Genomic DNA, 17,862 nt, shown 5'->3' with positions numbered 1-17,862 from the left:
ACAGGGACCTGCTGGAGAGAGTCCAGCGCAGGGCAACTAAGATGATTAAGGGAGTGGAGCATCTCCCTTATGAGGAAAGACTGAGGGAGCTGGGTCTCTAAGTTTGGAGAAGAGGAGATTGAGGGGTGACCTTATTAGTGTATATAAATATATAAAGGGGGAGTGTCACGAGGATGGAGCCAGGCTCTTCTCAGTGGCAAACAATGAAAGGACAAGGGGTAATGGATACAAATTGGAGCACAAGAGGTTCCACTTAAACCTGAGAAGAAACTTCTTCTCAGTGAGGGTGACGGAACACTGGAACAGGCTGCCCAGGGAGGTTGTGGAATCTCCTTCTTTGGAGACATTCAAGACCCGCCTGGACACGTTCCTGTGTAACCTTATCTAGGTGTTCCTGCTCCGGCAGGGGGATTGGACTAGATGATCTTTTGAGGTCCCTTCCAATCTCTAACCTACTGTGATACTGTGATACTGTGATACTCCAGCACTGCCCTGGGCAGCCTGTTCCAACGCCTGAGCACCCTCTTGGTGAAAAAATTGTTCCTAAAATCCAACCTAAACCTCCCCTGGTGCAGCTTGAGGCCGTTTCCTCTTGTGCTATTGCTTGTTACTTGGGAGACTGACCTCATTTCATACAACCTCCTGTCAAGCAGTTGTAGGAAGCTATAAGGCCCCCCATGGGCCTTCTCTTACCCAGACTAAATCCCCCAGGTCCCTCAGCCGTTCCCCATCACACTGGTGCTCTAGACTCTTCACAAGCTCGACTGCCCTTCTCTGGCCCCGCTCCAGCGCCTCAATGTCTCCCTTGTAGGGAAGGACCCAGAGCTGAACACAGGATTCGAGGTGCAGCCTCACGAGTGCCCAAGCACAGGGGGACAATCACTGCCCTGGCCCTTCTGCCCACACTGGTGCTGACACAGGCCAGGATGCTGTTGGCCTTCTTGGCTGCCTGGGCAAACTGGAAACTCGCTACCAGTTGAAGCGCCGATCAGAAACGCCGCCAGGTAGAGGACAAGCGTTTCGGCGAGCTCAGGCCGTTCTCACCAGCAGCTCCGGCGCAGGCAGCAGCGCGGCCTTCCCCGAGGGGCCCGCTATGGCATCCTGCTCCCTCCCCAAGCCCAGCAGCGGAGAAGGCCCCACAGACGCTTCCCGGAGCGCCCAGCCGGACCCCACCAACCGTTAACGATCGCCGCTGCCTTCTGCCCACAGCCCGGCTCCACGCTCCCACAGACACCCACAGTCCCCCGCGGCCCGCTTCCTACGGCGCTACGGTGGCCGCAGCAGGACAAACCACTCCCGACCGCTCAGACGGCGGTGGGGCTGCAGTGCGCATGCGCAGAGGAGAGAGGCGAAGCGGGGTGCTGGGTGCTTTCCCGCGCGTGTGCTGGCCGTGCGCCTGAGGTGATGGCGGCTGTGGCCGTAGGAACGCGGTGGCTGGCAGGGTCTGGCTTCCTGGGCCTGTGGGGCTGCGGCTGCCGGCGGCTCTGGGCGCTGCCAGCAGGACTCGCCGCTGCCGCTTCTCCTCCTCCCGGTGCTTCATCGGGCTCGGGCGCGCTGAGCCCCTTCGACCGGCGGCTGAAGCGGAAGCAGAAGAACTGGGCGGCGCTGCAGGCCGAGCCCGGCAAGTGCGACTACCTGCGGGAGGAGGTACCGGGGCGGCCCGTCGGCACGGAGCGGGAGGCGGCGGCGGGGCTCGGAGGGGGCCGCCCTAGGGCGCTGACGGGCGGGTTTCCCCTTAGGTCGGCGGGAGGATAGCGGACAGGGTGTTTGACATCCCCAGGTAAGCCGCACCGCGGGGGAGGCGGGCATCGGTCCCTGTCCCTCACACGCAGCCGCAGGGTCACGGCCGAGGGGACAGACGTTCCTTGTGAGCGCCTTTCCCTGCGCTTCCTCGCAGCGGTGACCACGGGAGGGCGCGCAATGTGTTCGATTCAGAAAGACATTGAGACATGGGCAGACAAAACTTACTATAGCCTAAAATTTGACATAGCTTTAACTCTTGGTTTTATGTTGTTAAACTTATACTTCAGAACATTTCCGCTTGCTTTGGATGTTGGCTCTGGAAGAGGTTACATAGCTCAACATTTAACGAAGGTACTGGCTCTTCGTATTGAAAAGTGTTTAAAATAAGTATGTATTCTTTTTTTTGCTAATGGGTCTCTATTATAATTTAAAGCAATCCTCTGAATTTTGATGAGGTAAATCTACTCATAGTTCAGATACAGTTCAAAGATGTGCCTCATGTAGGCAGTTATACTGTGTTTATTGTCATTGAAGACTAGACAAACGGTAGTGCAAGGGAAGCTGTCAGTTGTGTATTTGTTAACATTTAGTCTTGAGTACGGATATGTATGCTTTTTTATCAGTCCGTTGGATGCCCTTAGTTGTTAAAGAGAAGTATCATTATGGAGACTTTAAGCAGTGAACAATTTACCCTTCATGAGCTGCACTGTAGGTAAAGGCACTTCACTGGTTGCTCATCCATGGTTTATATTGATGGAACTTAGACCTAAAATCACAGAATTATTTTTTTATTACTATTTCTATTTCTGTTAATGTAGTGGGCCTACAAGGATGATGGGGAGGGACTCTATTATAATAGAGACTGTAGTGATAGGACAAGGGGTGATGGGTTCAAATTCTATGATTTTTTTATCTCAGCTATTAGTAAATGGGAAAAATTACTACGTACTACGTTAGGGGGAAAAATGCTTTCTACTTTTATATAGAGTTTTTAACAAGTGTTGAAGAGATTCCTTATAACTCATTATAAACTTGTGTAAGCATTCAGAAACATTCCTAATGTCAATTTATAAACAATTTAAATATTTTATAGACCTGTTAAATTTTCTTTCAGGACACAGTTGAAAAACTTATTCAAGTTGATATTGCAGAGAATGCCTTAGTAAGTAGTTTTCTGGATGCTGATGTGCTTCAATTCCATAATACTGGAAGGCAGAAGTAACGAGTTTCTGATGTTGTTTTTCTTGTAACCCAACTTTAGAAGAATGCTGTGGAATCTGAAGTCCCTACAGTCAGCGTTGTAGCTGATGAGGAATTCCTTCCTTTCAAAGAAGATACATTTGATCTTGTTGTTAGTAGTTTAAGGTAAGTGCTAATTTCTTTATAATTAATTTCTTGGTTAAAGATGTTAAATAATGTTTTTTCCAGAGTAAGTTTAAGGAAAAAACAAGAGAAAGATGAATAGTAAGAAATGCACGTGCATAGTTAATAGGAGTGTACATTAGGAAAAAATGCTATCCCTATGGTTCTTACTGATTTGGGGTTTTTTTTGTTTGATTTCAAGACTCATAGAATCATAGAATAGTTAGGGTTGGAAAGGACCTTAAGATCATCTAATGCCCACCCCCCTGCCGTGAGCAGAGACACCTCACACTAAACCATGTCACTCAAGGCTCTGTCCAACCTGGCCTTGAACACTGCCAGGGATGGAGCATTCACAACTTCCCTGGGCAACCCATTCCAGTGCCTCAGCACCCTAAGAGCAAAGAATTTCTTCCTTATATCCAATCTAAACCTCCCCTGTTTAAGTTTGAAGCCGTTACCGCTTGTCCTGTCACTACAGTCCCTAATGAAGAGTCCATCCCCGGCATCCCTATAGGCCCTCTGCATATACTGGAAGGCTGATATGAGGTCTCCACGCAGCCTTCTCCAGGCTGAACAGCCCCAGCTTTCTCAGCCGATCTTCATACAGGAGGTGCTCCAGTCCCCTGATCATCCTCGTGGCCTCCTCTGGATTTGTTCCAACATTTCCATATCCTTTTTGTTTTGAGGACACCAGAACTGCACACAGTGCTCCAAGTGAGGTCTCACGAGTGAGACAAGTGAGGTCTGCTTTCTCACGAGAGAGGAGTAGAGGGGCAGGATCACCTCCTTCAACCTGCTGGTCATGCTCCTTTTGATGCAGCCCAGGATGCACATAGCTTCTCTCTTCCCTCCATTTTGACAGTCTTACTTCAGGACTTGCATCTTCCCAGTTTCCAAAAAAAAAACTATTTGTATAAATTTTCAGAACTTGAACAGCTTGAGGAATTGCTTTGTTGCTTTGGATTTTGAGGCATACTGCAATAATGTAACAATTATTTGCATTATTAAAATGCAGTTATAAAACATGTGTGTTTCTTATTACAGTTTACACTGGGTGAATGACCTTCCCAAAGCGTTTAGAGAGGTAAGAAACTGGTTTTTAATACTAAAAGTCAACATCTGAGCATTCCATTTTTCCAGGTTTTCTTTAAATAAAAGGCACAGAAATAACTCCTGTTGTACACAAGTGATTTTTTTTTCCAATATTTTTATTAGTTTGAGGAGCATCAGCTGATATTTCTACTTATTTAGTGTCTGAAATTAATTTGGAATAAGTAACTGTGAGGCAACATGTTTGTAAAATGTTTTATAGTCTCAAGAGCTGAGATCATGGTAACTAATGTAAACTGAGGTAATGCCATTGATGTTTAGCGTGTGTTAGCTCTTACTACTTGCCATACAAGAGTTAAGTCTTAACTTCTCCAGAACTGGTATATGGAATTTGCATTATTTTTATGTCTCAGTTGTTTATTTTAAAATACAGCTTTAATCAAATAAAGGCTTTTTGATTTTGAAATGAACAAAATACTCATTGAGAGCAGAAAACGGAAGCTGTTCCTGGAAGAATCTGATTTTTTGATTATTTCAGCTCCTTCTTGCAGGTGAAAACTTGTTTCAAATCACCTAACTTTGGAGCAAGAGCAAGGGTATTTTAACCAGTCTGCTCTTTCTTTTCCTTTATTTTACGTTGGTTAGTCATTACAGTGCTGTTGTGTCTCCTGTTAAGAACAGGAGTACCTTACCATTATGGAAGTAATAGAAATCGGAATGCCCTCAGTACTTTAAAAAAACAGAAGAATTTGGAAAGAAAAGAAAGATAGCATTTTCTCTGGAATTTAAGTGTTCTCTGGAGTGTCAAATATATTTACCCCTAGAGTGAAAATAACTGATGCATCATGTCTCACAAAGGGGAGGCAGCTGGGTTTCTTGGCCAACTTTCGTCGTGAATATTAATTTCTTACTTTGGGACCACTAGCTTTGACTAAAGGAAACTGCCTTCAAATGCTTAAATTTCTTACCTGTTAATTAAAGGCTTCTTTACTAATATAGAAAAGGTAGCTTGATTAATACTTAATTGAAAACCAGTGTAAGAGGATTTTTGGTTTAAGTCAGTAAGGTAAGCTGTTGGAAGCTTTTTCTGTCTTGTTAGCCCAATCATGTGATATGGCTCTTCTGGATATCTAAACCAGGGATCGTTGCTGATTCTTAAAGAAACAGCAAAGCATGAATTTAATTGGCCTTCTCAGTAGGAAGGGGGCTGGGACTTACAGACTTGAAAGCAGCTTGTCAACCTTGAGTCCTGATGTTAAAAATAGACCTAGCATGTGTCGACCTTTATAGTAGACATAATATTGGGCATAATTAGACCATATTAGACATAATACAGTGTCCTTTCTCATGGCAGGGGGGTTGGAACTGTATGATCTTAAAGGTCCTTTCCAACCCAAACCGTTCTATGATATTAAGAATTGCATTACTCTGTTGTGCGCTCAGAAATGCGAAAATCACTACTGGAAACTAAGGCCTCTGTTTCTCATAAGCCGTTAAAAAGTATTTTTATTGCTCTTAGTAAAAGTAAGCAGGAGCTATCTTGATCTACCTTATTTTCAGAAGGAAACTTAACTGAGGATATTGTTTCAGGACTATCCTACTGAAAATAGTTTTACTGTAGATTTCCATGGTACATTTAGTGGCTCCTGACTGCAAGAGTGATTTCTGTAGAGTCAGTCTTTCCTAAGCACAAATAGACTCTTTTCAGACATATATCTCACAACGTTACCAAAAGCTGCCTTGTGGAATACAGTTAATGTTAAGAATCTGTTACATTAATATAATAACTAATTTTAAGTTAACTAAAAAACCTACAACCTAAAAATGCTTTACTTACATAGGCTTAATAACAAAAAACATTCTGTATTTTGGTCTTTGTGGTAGATTCACCAAGTTCTTAAGCCAGATGGAGTATTCATTGGTGCAATGTTTGGAGGAGACACTCTGTATGAGCTTCGTTGCTCTTTGCAGCTAGCAGAGCTGGAAAGAGAAGGAGGATTTTCTCCCCATGTATCACCGTTCACTGCTGTCTCTGATTTGGGACATCTGCTGTCAAGAGCCGGCTTTAACACACTGACTGTGGTAATTATAAATGAGAGCTGCTATTTACTAATGTCTTAGTAATGTACTGCTTCCTTCTCCATGTCATGCACCTTGCTCAATAAGTCTCTGAAATAGCCTGAACTGCCTCTGTTCTCAGCTTCACCATGATTAATGAAACCAACTGAAGTGGATCATTGGCTGGTGGCCCAGTAGAATTTGGATGATGATCTTGGAGAAATGTCAGTAAATGTTAGACCTGCTTGAAAAGCCTTTGGACACTTCTGCTGTTTCCTCTAAAACCAAGAAGAAAATAATGGCATTTCAATTAAAAAATTGATTGCCTTTGGGCTACTAAACAACTTTTAGAAATGTTAAGACAGTGTATTCTTCTGAGAAATAAATGGTTTGAGCAGAAGTGGCAGGTAGCAGCACTGAAGGGTAACATAATGAGACTGTTTTAGCTTGATATGCTCTTAAAACTAAGCTTCTCAATTTTTTTAGGATACTGATGAAATTCAAGTCAACTACCCAGGGTTGTTTGAAGTTATGGAAGACTTGCAAGGCAAGTATATTCTTTGTGAAAACAAAAATGTTTTCTTTAGCAGTGATGCAGACATAGAAGAGTTTCACTGTGTGTTTCTTAAGTCCAAATCACAGAATAGATCCTCTAAATAAAGTAATCTGTTTAGATGACCTTTAAAGGTCATCTAGTCCTCTACCCCCCTCTGTGAGCAGGGACATCTTCAACTAGGTCAGGTTGCTCAGAGCCCTGTCCAACCTGACCTTGAACACTGCCAGGGATGGAGCATCCACAGCTTCTCTGGGCAACTTGTGCCAGTGTTTTACCACCCTCATCATAAGAAACTTCTTCCTTAAAAAATGTAACTAAATATTAAATAAAGTTTACTGTTACAGTGGAAATACTACCTTTTTTGCCCTTTCTCCAGTGAGTCAGGAGATTATCCCTATCAGTAGATTTGTGTTGGGAAGCAGAAGCTAAAAGATCTGCTACTTCATGATCTGCTATCAATTTTCTGCTTCTCTTGTATTCCCGTTCTTTGAGAGCCTGTTCAGTGTAAGTTGCTGAAGAGCCCTGCAAGGGACACAGAAGCATGTATCCCACATACCAACTTTTCCTATGAGCGTTCCTAATTACCAGGACATTCAGGAAACTGCTCTGGAATGAGAATAAATAGACCCTCAACTTGGAGTCTGCTGACAAACAAAAATTGAGATGCTTAACAATTGAGTTACTGTTGTGATTGCCTTTGTCATGGATTGTAAAGTAGTCATTCATATGCAGTTAGTTGTTAACTTCCAGGACAGCTTAGGGTATCTTCTTGGATCTAGATCAGCTGCTGTTTACAGTAGTTCCTTAATGAAAATAAAACTTCCATTCTCTTCAGAAACATTCAGATGCAGGAAGTGATTAAAGAGATTAGAATTAGGATTATTTCATTCGTTGTTGAAAATCTTATGGGCTGGCAATTTTGATGCTTATCTGCTAAAAGGTGCATAGGTGGTGTCTGAATAAACACTTGTGCTTAAAAATTATAAATATACTAGAATATATAAATTTATACTAGAAAACCTGATTGTAGACTTGGGCTGGAGAAGTCATCATCTGGAATAATTCCTAACAATGCAAACTGTAAATTGCAAAGCATTTGCATTAAAAGGTTTGGATTCTTATAGGTAAGAAACTAACCTAATTATTTGCAATTTATTCTCTCTTACAGTGATATTCAGAGGATTCTATACTTTGGTTTAGTATAAGTCTGTCATAGGTGCATGACACTTAACTCATGGCATATACTGTATCTTCTTTTTCTTAAAGCTAACACATATTTTTAGGTATGGGGGAGAGTAATTGCTCTTGGAATAGAAAACCTCTGCTACACAGGGACACAATGTTAGCAGCTGCTGCAATATACCAAGGTAAGTATTTGAGATGTAATAAATTACTGAAATTACTTTAAGAACATATTTTTTTTGTCTCTTTTTCTGACCTCTCTGTAGGGGGGGAAGAAAGGCAACAGCATTTTGGAGTAGAACAAAATGCCATAATTGTACAAGTATTTTTAACCTAAATTATCATGACAGGATTTGAACTATGGGGTGCACCAGTATGAGATATTTTTATTGTCCCAAATCTTTCACTGAGTGTCATTATGATGAATATGTCATTCTTGGTTCTAATGTTCTGAGAACTAAGGATTTCTTAGAATTAATACTCTGTTTCCCTTTTTTTAACTCCCTCCTTTCCTGCCCTAACAGAAATGTATGGAAATAGTGATGGCTCAGTACCTGCCACGTTTCAGATCTTCTACATGATTGGCTGGAAATTCCATGAATCACAGGTAATGTGATACTGAACTATTCTTTATTTGAAGGTATTTTTTTTTAATTACTGATGCTTTAAAAGCTTTTTGTAAAATATTGTAACTTAAAATCAGCCCTATTTTTTTTCTTCTTTTTTCCTTAGGCAAAACCAGCCAAGAGAGGTTCTGCAACAGTTTCATTTGGAGATCTCTCAAAATTAGGTGGATTTGTATCAAGAGAAAAAAAATGATTTTCATCAGAAATAATAGTTGTCTTGAAGCAGCTATAAAACTTCTCATTGCAGATAGTCTTCAGTTGAGCTTATTTTGTGACAACATTCTGAACTGATGATTATCTGCACACAGCAGGAGTTTTTTGTTTTGTATTGCCTATGCTACAACATCAGCTGTGTAAAATTATGTTAATATCTTGGTTCTAGAGAAATATTTGAGCAGTATTCAAAGAATAAATGCTCTCCTGAGTCTGGATTAAATTACTGTTCTCAAATGTAATGCCTCTTCCAGTATTTCAGTATCACAGACTGTGCCAGGTATGATTTGCGAGTCTTGAGTGTATTTTACCCTGCGTGTTTTTAATCATTCCTAAAAGATGGTAGATTGTAATAAAGAGTTGTACTTATAAGACATTCGGTAAGAGAAAATACCTGCAAATACAGAAATCTAAATTATTATGGGCTTTATGAGTTTTAAATTATGGGTAAGAAGTTACTATCAGTTACTGTTTAGAATTTGAATGTTTGAGTTGTGTATAAGGGAGTGGTTAAGTAAGCTCTGTATGATAAAAGTATCTTGGGTTGCTGCACATCACCTACAGCCCTCAAATCCAGGACCTTTTCACTCCCAAAGCTAGAAACGTTTCTGTGCATGAATAGTAGAGCTCAGCCGTAAAGAAACTTGGATGCTCCAATCTAGCTCTAACAGAATGTACATACTGTGATTTGACTTAATTTACTGGAAGGAGTAGCAAGCAGAACAGTCATCCAGCACTCAGATGGACGGGTACATACCACATGAGTTAATTGGCTTGGAACTGGCATTCTCAGGAGTTGGTATGCCTTTTTGAGTTCCATGGCTTTTTTTTGCCTATTCTTTTATCTCATAGCATTTGAAAAATTAAGTGATATTTTAAATGTTAGTTTAAAATTCCATTTACGCATTACTTTCTGCTTTTCTGCTATCAGAGGCTGAAAAGCGTGAAGTGTACTTTTTGTTTTCTCCTTAGCTGTGACATTCATGAGCTATGACTTTCCCCATATATAACTGCATTACCAGAAATTGATACGAGTTACAAATATGGCCCATTAACCTGAGGTGCTCAGAAAAAAATACCCAGGGTTTTCACCTGATTGTAGTACTTACAGAGAATGTAAGAAACAAAAAGCATGGAAAATAGATAATCAGGTATGCTGTTCAATCAGTTTTATCATTGTGTCTAGGTGTTGCATCAATACTGATGAAACCAAAGCTTCTGTAGGCTTGCTTTAAGATTATCCAGCAGGTGGAGTTTGACAGAATGATGGGGCGCAGACCAGATAGAAAAGGTAGGCAGAAGCCTTCATGTTCTGTCAAGGGTTATTGAATTATAATTCAAAGACTAGTACAGATGCTAAAGTTACCTCTTGCTGCTTAACCAGTGTTCAGTTTTCAAACTACAGAAATGCTGTTTAAAAGGAAACCATTCATGTACTACTCAGCTGGTTAGAAAATCAATCGAAGGGCCCAATTTGTGGGTTTATTTTATCGATCAGTCTATCTATTTTGACTTGAAGTTAGAAATGGGCAGAGAAGGGACAAAACATCATAAAGAGGGTAGGAATATTCTGCCCTGGTTTTGCTTATAAGCTGATCCTGTAATTATTCAAGGGGAACGAGTTCATCCTGCATTTTCCTTCAAAAAGTGGAAAAAGGGGGAGAGGCTGAAAGTGATCTGATAAACTGCAGCCCTTTTTCTTGAGACTAAATCTAACCCAATACATCAGTTGTCAATACAAGATACTGCATTTCTCTGCAGATCTTCTCTGCCTTTAAATAAAAGTCACTTACTTCAAAGAGGAGCTCTCTGGTTTCTCACATGTAGGTTTTGATGAATTTGCATGTCAAATTACTGTGACTTACGCGTTTTTGCCGTAGTAGGTTAATTTCCAGTCACCTGAGCTGCTGGTCATGACTCAGATACGTTAGGGGGATGAGGAGATGGAATGTGCTGAGTAAATGTTAATTGTCAAAGTGCTTCTACTGTACTTGTTCGAAGGACTCTTAACTAAGAGACAGAAGGAAGGATTTACAGTTCTTTGATTCTGTGTTCCACAGATGGAATACGTAAAGTAAGTGAGAATGTGGTTTGCTAATGGGGAAATGTACTTTGTGTTGGAGGAGCGACCCGAATCAAGAAGACAATCCCAATATGAGTTATGCTTCTTGTTTGATTTATTGCACAGGCTCACCTAATTTATACCATTGGTGATAGTTTACGTGACAGCTGTACATCTTTCATTGGCTACATGAACCTGTCCACGCGCCTGTCTGTACATTGCTATTGGCTAAGCTAAGTTTTACACACATATGTCTGCAACAGCAGGGTGCATGCCTTGCGATAAGTGGTGCATTCCTTGTGGCCAGCAAGCTCCTGTTTCGGCGTTCTGCTTACATTTCTTCGACTCCAGGCCTCCTCGGCTCAGCTGAGTCAGAGAGAGTTCAAGGCTGTCTCACTCGGCTCTAATCCTGGGTTGTCCAGGCCCTCGTGAGAATAACCATTGCTCCACAACCTTGTCAACAGGGAGAAATAGAATAGTTTTCCTAGCACTCAGGAGTAGGAGGGGGAAAATTTAGATGCTCCATTCACTTGGAAATGGCTGGGGAGTAGAAGTGAGGAGAAATAAATACGGTATTGAGGCAGTGTTGGTTGAAAGTGAGTTGGTTGGTCCAAGTGAGGTTGGTTAATCTCACTTGGAGTATTGTGTACAGTTCTGGTGTCCTCAACATAAAAAGGACATGGAACTGTTGGAACAAGTCCAGAGGAGGGCCACGAGAATGATCAGGGGACTGGAGCACCTCACAGCAGCCTTCTAGTAGCTGAAGGGGGCATATAGGGATGCTGGGGAGGGACTCTTCATTAGGGACTGTAGTGATAGGACAAGGGGTAATGGGTTAAAACTGAAACAGGGGAAGTTTAGATTGGATATAAGGAGGAAATTCTTTCCTGTTAGGGTAGTGAGGCACTGGAATAGGTTGTCCAGGGAGGTTGTGAGTGCTTCATCCCTGGCAGTGTTCAAGGCCAGATTGGATAAAGCCTTGGGTGAGGCGGTTTTGTGTGAGGTGTCCCTGCCCATGGCAGGGGATTGGAACTGGATGATCTTAAGGTCCTTTCCAACCCTAACCTATGATTCTATGAAATTAGGGGACATGCAACTGGCAGGTCAGGTGTTTATTTCCCTGGCTGACTACATGTTGATAACTGCCTTATATGTGTGTCTTTTAACTGCAGGTATTTTTTTTTTTCCTCTAGTATATCTTCTTGGAATTCTAGGTTATTCTGATCTCCAGTAGACTCTTTCTTTGTATAGCACTTGAGTGAATAGCTTTGAAAACAATTCACTATGAACAGATGTTTTTGTCACACAAGACTGTTATATTTTATTTCTCTTTTTCAGATTTAAGTCTTTATGACTTTCTAAAATTATAATGAAGAACGTGGTTGCCAGTTGCTAATCTAGAAATCGGTTTAAACCCTGAAGTGCGTGTTAAAAATCAGCTTTTGCAGAGTAAGTAACTTCTAAAAAGTAGTTGCTAAGGTGACATAATGTCTCTTGTAAGCTTACTTTTAGAAATCTTTATGCATAATATAGAATGTTTTTCTTCTGATTTCAAAAGAATGGAAAAAAAGAATTTTGAGAGAGAATTATTTTGACTAATAAAAAATTAGGAGCCCATATTTAAAATAAAGTTTAAAAGAAATATGTTTATACTTAATGGACATTACGATTTTTGATCCTCCAGAAAGGTTCTGAGTCTCAGATCAATGAGTATGCTTCTTCAGTGTCTTTGATTGCAAGTCTGCTTAGGATATAGGGATAGTAATGAGGCCCTACACTTTGGAACCCAAGTGTTAGATTTTGCAGACTTTATGCTTTCAAAAGGCTGAGAAGATGTGAAGTTAAAACATGGGAAAAGCTTTTTGATTACCTCTAATTTATAAAAATGTCATCAGCAGAAGTGCAGCAGTGAACCATAGCAAATGAAATTAAACTTTTTTACCCTGCCTAAAACCAGAAATAGCCACTTCTTTTCAGTGTTTTCTAGAAGAGTGGCCTAAATTTTGTCAGTTGAGAAACACACCAATCTTTCAGTGGTGTTCAATTAGAATTTCCTGATGCCAAGGTCTGATCTAGTGGATTACATTCATTAGAACACAAGAAGCCACATTAAGAAAGTTAGCATATATATTGAACCTCTTGAATTTCCACTTCTCTAATCCAAGAACTTAATATTCACTTTACAAAGATGTGATCTATTTTGTTTCAGGTTTTGGAGCTGATTTTGGGGGGAGTACAGTTATTGTAGTAGTTTCATTGGGTTAGGAGTACTGAAGCAAATATGTCAGGTATAGCTAGTTGATTGATTTCCTGATCTTAGGTGCCCTCAGGTGAAGGAGAAGGAAAAAGAGAAGAAAAAGAAAAACCTGAAACACTAAAGTTTCAGCTAGAGGCTGCTTATCAGTGTGGAGTAGAAAGCATGGAAGAGATTGCATGTACTTGTTGCAGGGCAAAATGACTTACGGCTTAAGTCATTTTGTTGATTTGTTAATAGTTTGTAATTAAATGTTAGTCCTTGAACCATGCATACGCAATCAATGGCAGCAGTGTAACAGATGAATGACTGGACTAGAGCTTTACCTTAGCTAAACCTTAGTAAACAGCTTGAGATATCTAAACACCCTTCTGTAGCAATCTCTCCCACGAGTTGGTGGTTATGTGCTCACCTGTGTCCCATTAACAGGAGGCTTGGGTTAAAGAGCCAAACCCTGTTAACATCCATCTTCTTTGAAGGTGTGGACACTGTAAACTGTGCTGTTACCCTACAGTCCAGTAGTCCACCCTCCTGCTGGCATAGCAGCCCACAAGGTGAGGTGCAAAAACACCCCAGGAGCAGCCAGTGCTGGTTGCACCCTGTACTGTGGGCCCAGAGCAGGCATGCAGGCTCTTCCTGGCTGCTGGGCAGGGTCCTCCCTCAGGCCTCCGCATAGCCTGCAGTGCAGGAGGGCATCTTCTTGGTGGCAGACCAGATTTTGACTGCTGTTCTCTTCTCCCTGCTCGAAATGTTACTGCCTTTTATGCTTGATTTTAAGCTGACTCCCTTCCCCCCACAGGTCTCTTGGTAACTGCCTGGTTACTGTTTAATGTGGCTGATGATTGTCTTCATTTTCAGCCTTACCAGATTTTGAGCAGATGCCCTCTGAGTTTTGGGTATTCTGTTCACAAACATTTCATCAGCTGTTAGCAGCCAATGTCCAGGCTTTATTTTTCTGCCAAGAGAAGGCTATGTTAATTTCCCCCACAATTTGAAGCTGTTCCTTTGGGTACAAAGTACATTGATAAAGTAAGAGACAAAGTCCTTCTCAGAAATAATGTTTATATTTGCAGCTTTATGTTGGAGGAGTAATGACAAATACTGGGAAATCTTACTTGTCCTCAAAGTGTTCATTATAGACCAGAGTTGTATCACAGTAAAGCAGTTTTCTAATGCTAATCTGTGAAATAAAGAGGCCACACTTTTCCAGCATTAATGAACCCAAATTAATGCATTTTTCTTCCTGCATTTTGTAGGGATTCCTTATGCTTTGTAGAAGTGCAACTTAAAGTTGGGATCTGCACATGCATTGTGTGACTTCTCATCATTGACTTGTTCTTTTAATACTGCACCCAGAGTTTGTATGAGAACATGAAGAAAATGAGGAATAAAACTACCCTTGTGAATAAATGTGTGTACCATGAAGAATTCCCTATTTCTGATCAAATTCCTGTTTTCATGGATGGCAAAACTACAAGGACAGAGACACCACTGGATACATGTAATACCACCTTTTTTACCTAGTGAACAACCTAAAGAGTGGCTGTTTCAGCATGTGTTAATTCAAATGGTTTGAAGCTCTACTCTTGAACTTCTAAGGTGAAGTACCCCAATATTAAAAAATTACTTAACTCTGTGGAAATACAGTCCAAAACAAAGAATTTACTAAGGGAATCTAATGGGTAACAGGTTTAGTAAGTAGTAACTTCAAGTTTTTGTTGATCCTGGAATTCCTGTATGCTGTTTTCTCCCTGAAGAGAGCCACTGACTGATGGATGTGATGCCCCTCCTTTAGCTCTTGATCATCTCATCTCTACCAAGTCTATACTGTTTTAGCACCTAAATGGCAGGAGCATCCATTCTTACCAAAAGCTACGGGTTTCCCACTTATTTTCTATTATATGTTCTATTTTTCTGTTTGTGAAGATTTATGAAGTGCTAGAATTATTCTCTGCTTTAATTTGAATTTACTGACAATTGGTATGTGACTTCTAATGATATTCCCTAATATCAGCATTGCTTTCACTTTTGTAATTAAAAATGTAATTCCCATAAAGCACCACTTTAAATTTGATGATTTTATTCCTGACTCAACAGCAGAATGCCCAACCAATCTTAGAGCAGTATTGCTGTTTGAGGCAGTGACTGTAGTGAGATTTAGTTGGTAAATTGATGTTGAATTTCATAGATAGCCAGGTTTAAAATATAAACCTGTCATGATTTAAGCCCAGCCAGTAACTCAGAACCACCAGCCACTTGCTCACTCCCCCCCCCTTCCTCCCCTTGCTTCCAGAGAGATGGGGAGGATAATTGGAAGAATTTAACTCGTATGGGTTGAGATAAGAGCAGCCCAGTAACTAAGGTGTAACACAAAGCCACCATAATAATAATAGGGGAAATAACGGGGGAAGAAAATGCAACTGTTCACCACCTGCTGACTGATACCCAGCCTGACCAGAGCAGTGATCTAACCCTTCTGGGTAACTGCCCCCAGTTTATATACTGGGCATGACGTGCTGTGGTATGGAATACCTCTTAGGTCAGTTTGGGTCAGGTGTCCTGTCTCTGCTTCCTCCCAGCTTCCCCTCCTCGCTGGCAGAGCATGAGGCTCAGAAAGTCCTTGGTCAGAGTAGACATTACTGAGCAACAACTAAAAACATCGGTGTTATCAGCGCTGTTCCCAGGCCGAAAGTCAAAAACACAGCACTGCACCAGCTACTAAGGAGAAAAATGACTGCTACTGCTGAACCCAGGACAAAACCAAAGTCATAATTTAGTATCCATGTAACGTGCATTTGCATAGCATCCTGCCCGTGCCTGACTTTCTTGCCTGTAAATTTCTTTAGTTGCCTATAGTTATTTCTGGAATTCCAAAAAACCAGCAGAGACTTAGCTACTGCCCAAGGGATTTGTTAGTCACACCTCCAACAAAGCATTCCTTAGGTGATTTTGCCTGCAGGACTCAACTTAGAAGGTGTTCTCAGGAGGAGCTGTGGTGCTGTCACAGCACTGTTCAGTCAACAGACATAGAGCCCTTTTTTGATGCTTGGGTGATTGATCTTCGATTCCCACCTTCCACAAAACAAACTAAACTGTGTTGTTTTATTTAGACATGAGCTTTCCAAATAGTTGCTTAGAATTTGTGTGTGTGTGTGTTTTTGTCTTCTGCCTCAGTAAATCTTTATTGAATGGAAAGTGGAACTTAGAACACTGAATGGATTGAGTGTATCTGTATTTGGGATGTTTTACAGCATGGTGGCTGGTACTTTTTGGTAGCTAGGAATTAATTATCCCTTACTCAGAAGATAGCATTTAATTGATAGCTTCTATAATTCTCTGGTTAGGTATTTCAAAGATACAGAATTAAAAGTTAATAGTATGGTTATTTATAGGCCTCTGAAATATGTTTGGAGTAGACTTAGTTGGTTTACTTAGGGGAAAGGATTCAGGTTTATGAACCCAAAGGCTTCATAAGCGCAGGGAAGTTTTGCTGTACAGAGTTCGTGTATCTTCACAAATACAAAGTTACCTTTTGTCTGCACTGGTTTCTGGTATTTTCTCCTGGGCAGCTTGGCTTTGTTAGAGTGGGTTTCTAGATCTCTGAACAGTCACACAGAGACTGGGCATCATTTCAGAGATCTTGAGCATGGAAGTCAGAGTCCCTTAGCTGTGAAAGGATCTCGGATGTTAGAGTGCTGATCTCTGCAGCATACAAATGTTCTGTACATCTACCTTTTCATGTTCTGCTTTTGGATAACGTGCTCCATTTAACTGTATTGTAAATATTATTTGTTTTCAAGCTGTTAACCATCTTGAAAAACACATCAACATGACCTAGTAAGTGTAACACTTGAAATGAGTTTACAAATGAATCTTGGCATAAGACAAATGTATTTTACCAATGTGGTTTGTATGCCTGCTCCCTGCATATTTATTTTCAACCTCCAGCTGATTAGCTGCTTTGTCTTGTGTAGAGAAATGGCCTGTTTAATGCAGTGGGAAGTTGAGTAGCGTTTGTTAATGGATGCTTAGAACAGGCACAGTCAGACATTTTAAATTATTCTAACAAAACAGTAATTCTAATTTATTTCTAAAGATAGAAGTCTAACAGCCCAATTACCTAGTTTCCTCACAGACTGTAATGAGTACAGTTAGCATAAAATTGGTCTGTAAATTTAATGGGCAGTTTCTTATGTGGACATTGAAAACACTAGCAGAGATGTGGCAAGCTATGTTAGAGCCCGTACAGTAACTTGCTTCCATTGGATGCTGCCTTGACAAAATGCATTACTGTAAAATATGAATTCAATCTGTTCAGTACAAGGAGATTTTTAAGTGTTGGCTCAAACAGGGATGGCAATAGAGTTGAAAGTTCCTTAGAGAAAGAATCTGTTTTTTTTTGCCTGAGTTAGCAGTAGGGTTTTGTCCTTTTTTGACATGGTATTATGACTATATTGTAATGTATGTCAGGGTATGGCTTGTATCAGGCCAGTTCTCTATGTGCAGCCTCATAAGTAGAGTTGGATCTGTTTTTCTCAATGTAGTATATACATTAATAAAGATTATACACATACATGATAAAGATTAAAAAAAAAAACATTTTAATATCCTACTTAGGAGAGAAAGGGATGCCAAGTCCTACAGCTGATAGATTCTCAAACCATGATTCAGGCAGCTGCTGCTGCGCAGAGTTGCTAGTAGTTGTACAGTTCATTGGATGTAACCAGGTGTGGGGCACCTGATAGAATCCAAA

The 17,862-nt window shown here is 40.9% G+C and overlaps 2 protein-coding genes and 1 long non-coding RNA gene across 6 annotated transcripts in view; 2 read left to right on the top strand and 1 right to left on the bottom strand.

Moving 5' to 3' along the window:
• Positions 1-1,345, bottom strand: part of ESF1 (ESF1 nucleolar pre-rRNA processing protein homolog) — a 31,644-nt gene extending 30,299 nt beyond the window's left edge. The window contains exon 1 of one of the 2 annotated variants that reach the window (XM_061364757.1): positions 1,302-1,345. The gene's annotated coding sequence lies outside the window, so the exon portion shown is untranslated. Of the gene's footprint in view, positions 1-1,177; positions 1,201-1,301 lie in introns of those variants that run through there. The other variant, XM_061364758.1, reaches the window with a different exon arrangement.
• A 51-nt stretch (positions 1,346-1,396) lies between these two features.
• NDUFAF5 (NADH:ubiquinone oxidoreductase complex assembly factor 5) lies at positions 1,397-9,169 on the top strand. 3 transcript variants are annotated; one of them, XM_061364756.1, is made up of 11 exons: positions 1,397-1,647; positions 1,740-1,780; positions 2,031-2,094; positions 2,858-2,905; positions 3,005-3,108; positions 4,153-4,192; positions 6,130-6,240; positions 6,703-6,763; positions 8,056-8,139; positions 8,479-8,561; positions 8,687-9,169. In XM_061364756.1, the coding sequence occupies exons 1-11, from the start codon at positions 1,405-1,407 to the stop codon at positions 8,771-8,773; spliced, it is 966 nt and encodes a 321-aa protein (XP_061220740.1). In that variant the 5' UTR covers positions 1,397-1,404; the 3' UTR covers positions 8,774-9,169. The 3 variants fall into 3 exon arrangements, with proteins under 3 accessions (XP_061220740.1, XP_061220738.1, XP_061220739.1); XM_061364754.1 differs by having other exon boundaries at positions 6,043-6,240; XM_061364755.1 differs by lacking the exon at positions 2,858-2,905 and having other exon boundaries at positions 6,043-6,240.
• Positions 9,170-11,364: 2,195 nt separating this feature from the next.
• LOC133218386 (uncharacterized) lies at positions 11,365-14,592 on the top strand. Its single transcript, XR_009727134.1, has 3 exons — positions 11,365-11,455; positions 11,941-12,304; positions 13,539-14,592. It is a non-coding gene; the product is annotated as an uncharacterized LOC133218386 (long non-coding RNA).
• Positions 14,593-17,862: the final 3,270 nt, after the last annotated feature.

This window comes from Neopsephotus bourkii, unplaced genomic scaffold (genome assembly GCF_033783945.1).
Source record: "Neopsephotus bourkii isolate Nb327-2 ecotype Australia unplaced genomic scaffold, CSIRO-AGI_Nbou_v1 NB_1250, whole genome shotgun sequence".
In the NCBI taxonomy this organism is placed as follows: Eukaryota; Metazoa; Chordata; class Aves; order Psittaciformes; family Psittacidae; genus Neopsephotus; species Neopsephotus bourkii.
This window is presented reverse-complemented; position numbering and strand designations above follow the sequence as displayed.

Coding starts and splice junctions, on each gene's coding strand:
- NDUFAF5 (XM_061364754.1), top strand. CDS start 1,405: ATGGCGGCTGTGGCCGTAGGAACGCGGTGGCTGGCAGGGTCTGGCTTC. Junction 1,781..2,030: donor AGGGTGTTTGACATCCCCAG/GTAAGCCGCACC, acceptor CTTATACTTCAG/AACATTTCCGCTTGCTTTGG. Junction 8,562..8,686: donor GGAAATTCCATGAATCACAG/GTAATGTGATAC, acceptor TTTTTTCCTTAG/GCAAAACCAGCCAAGAGAGG.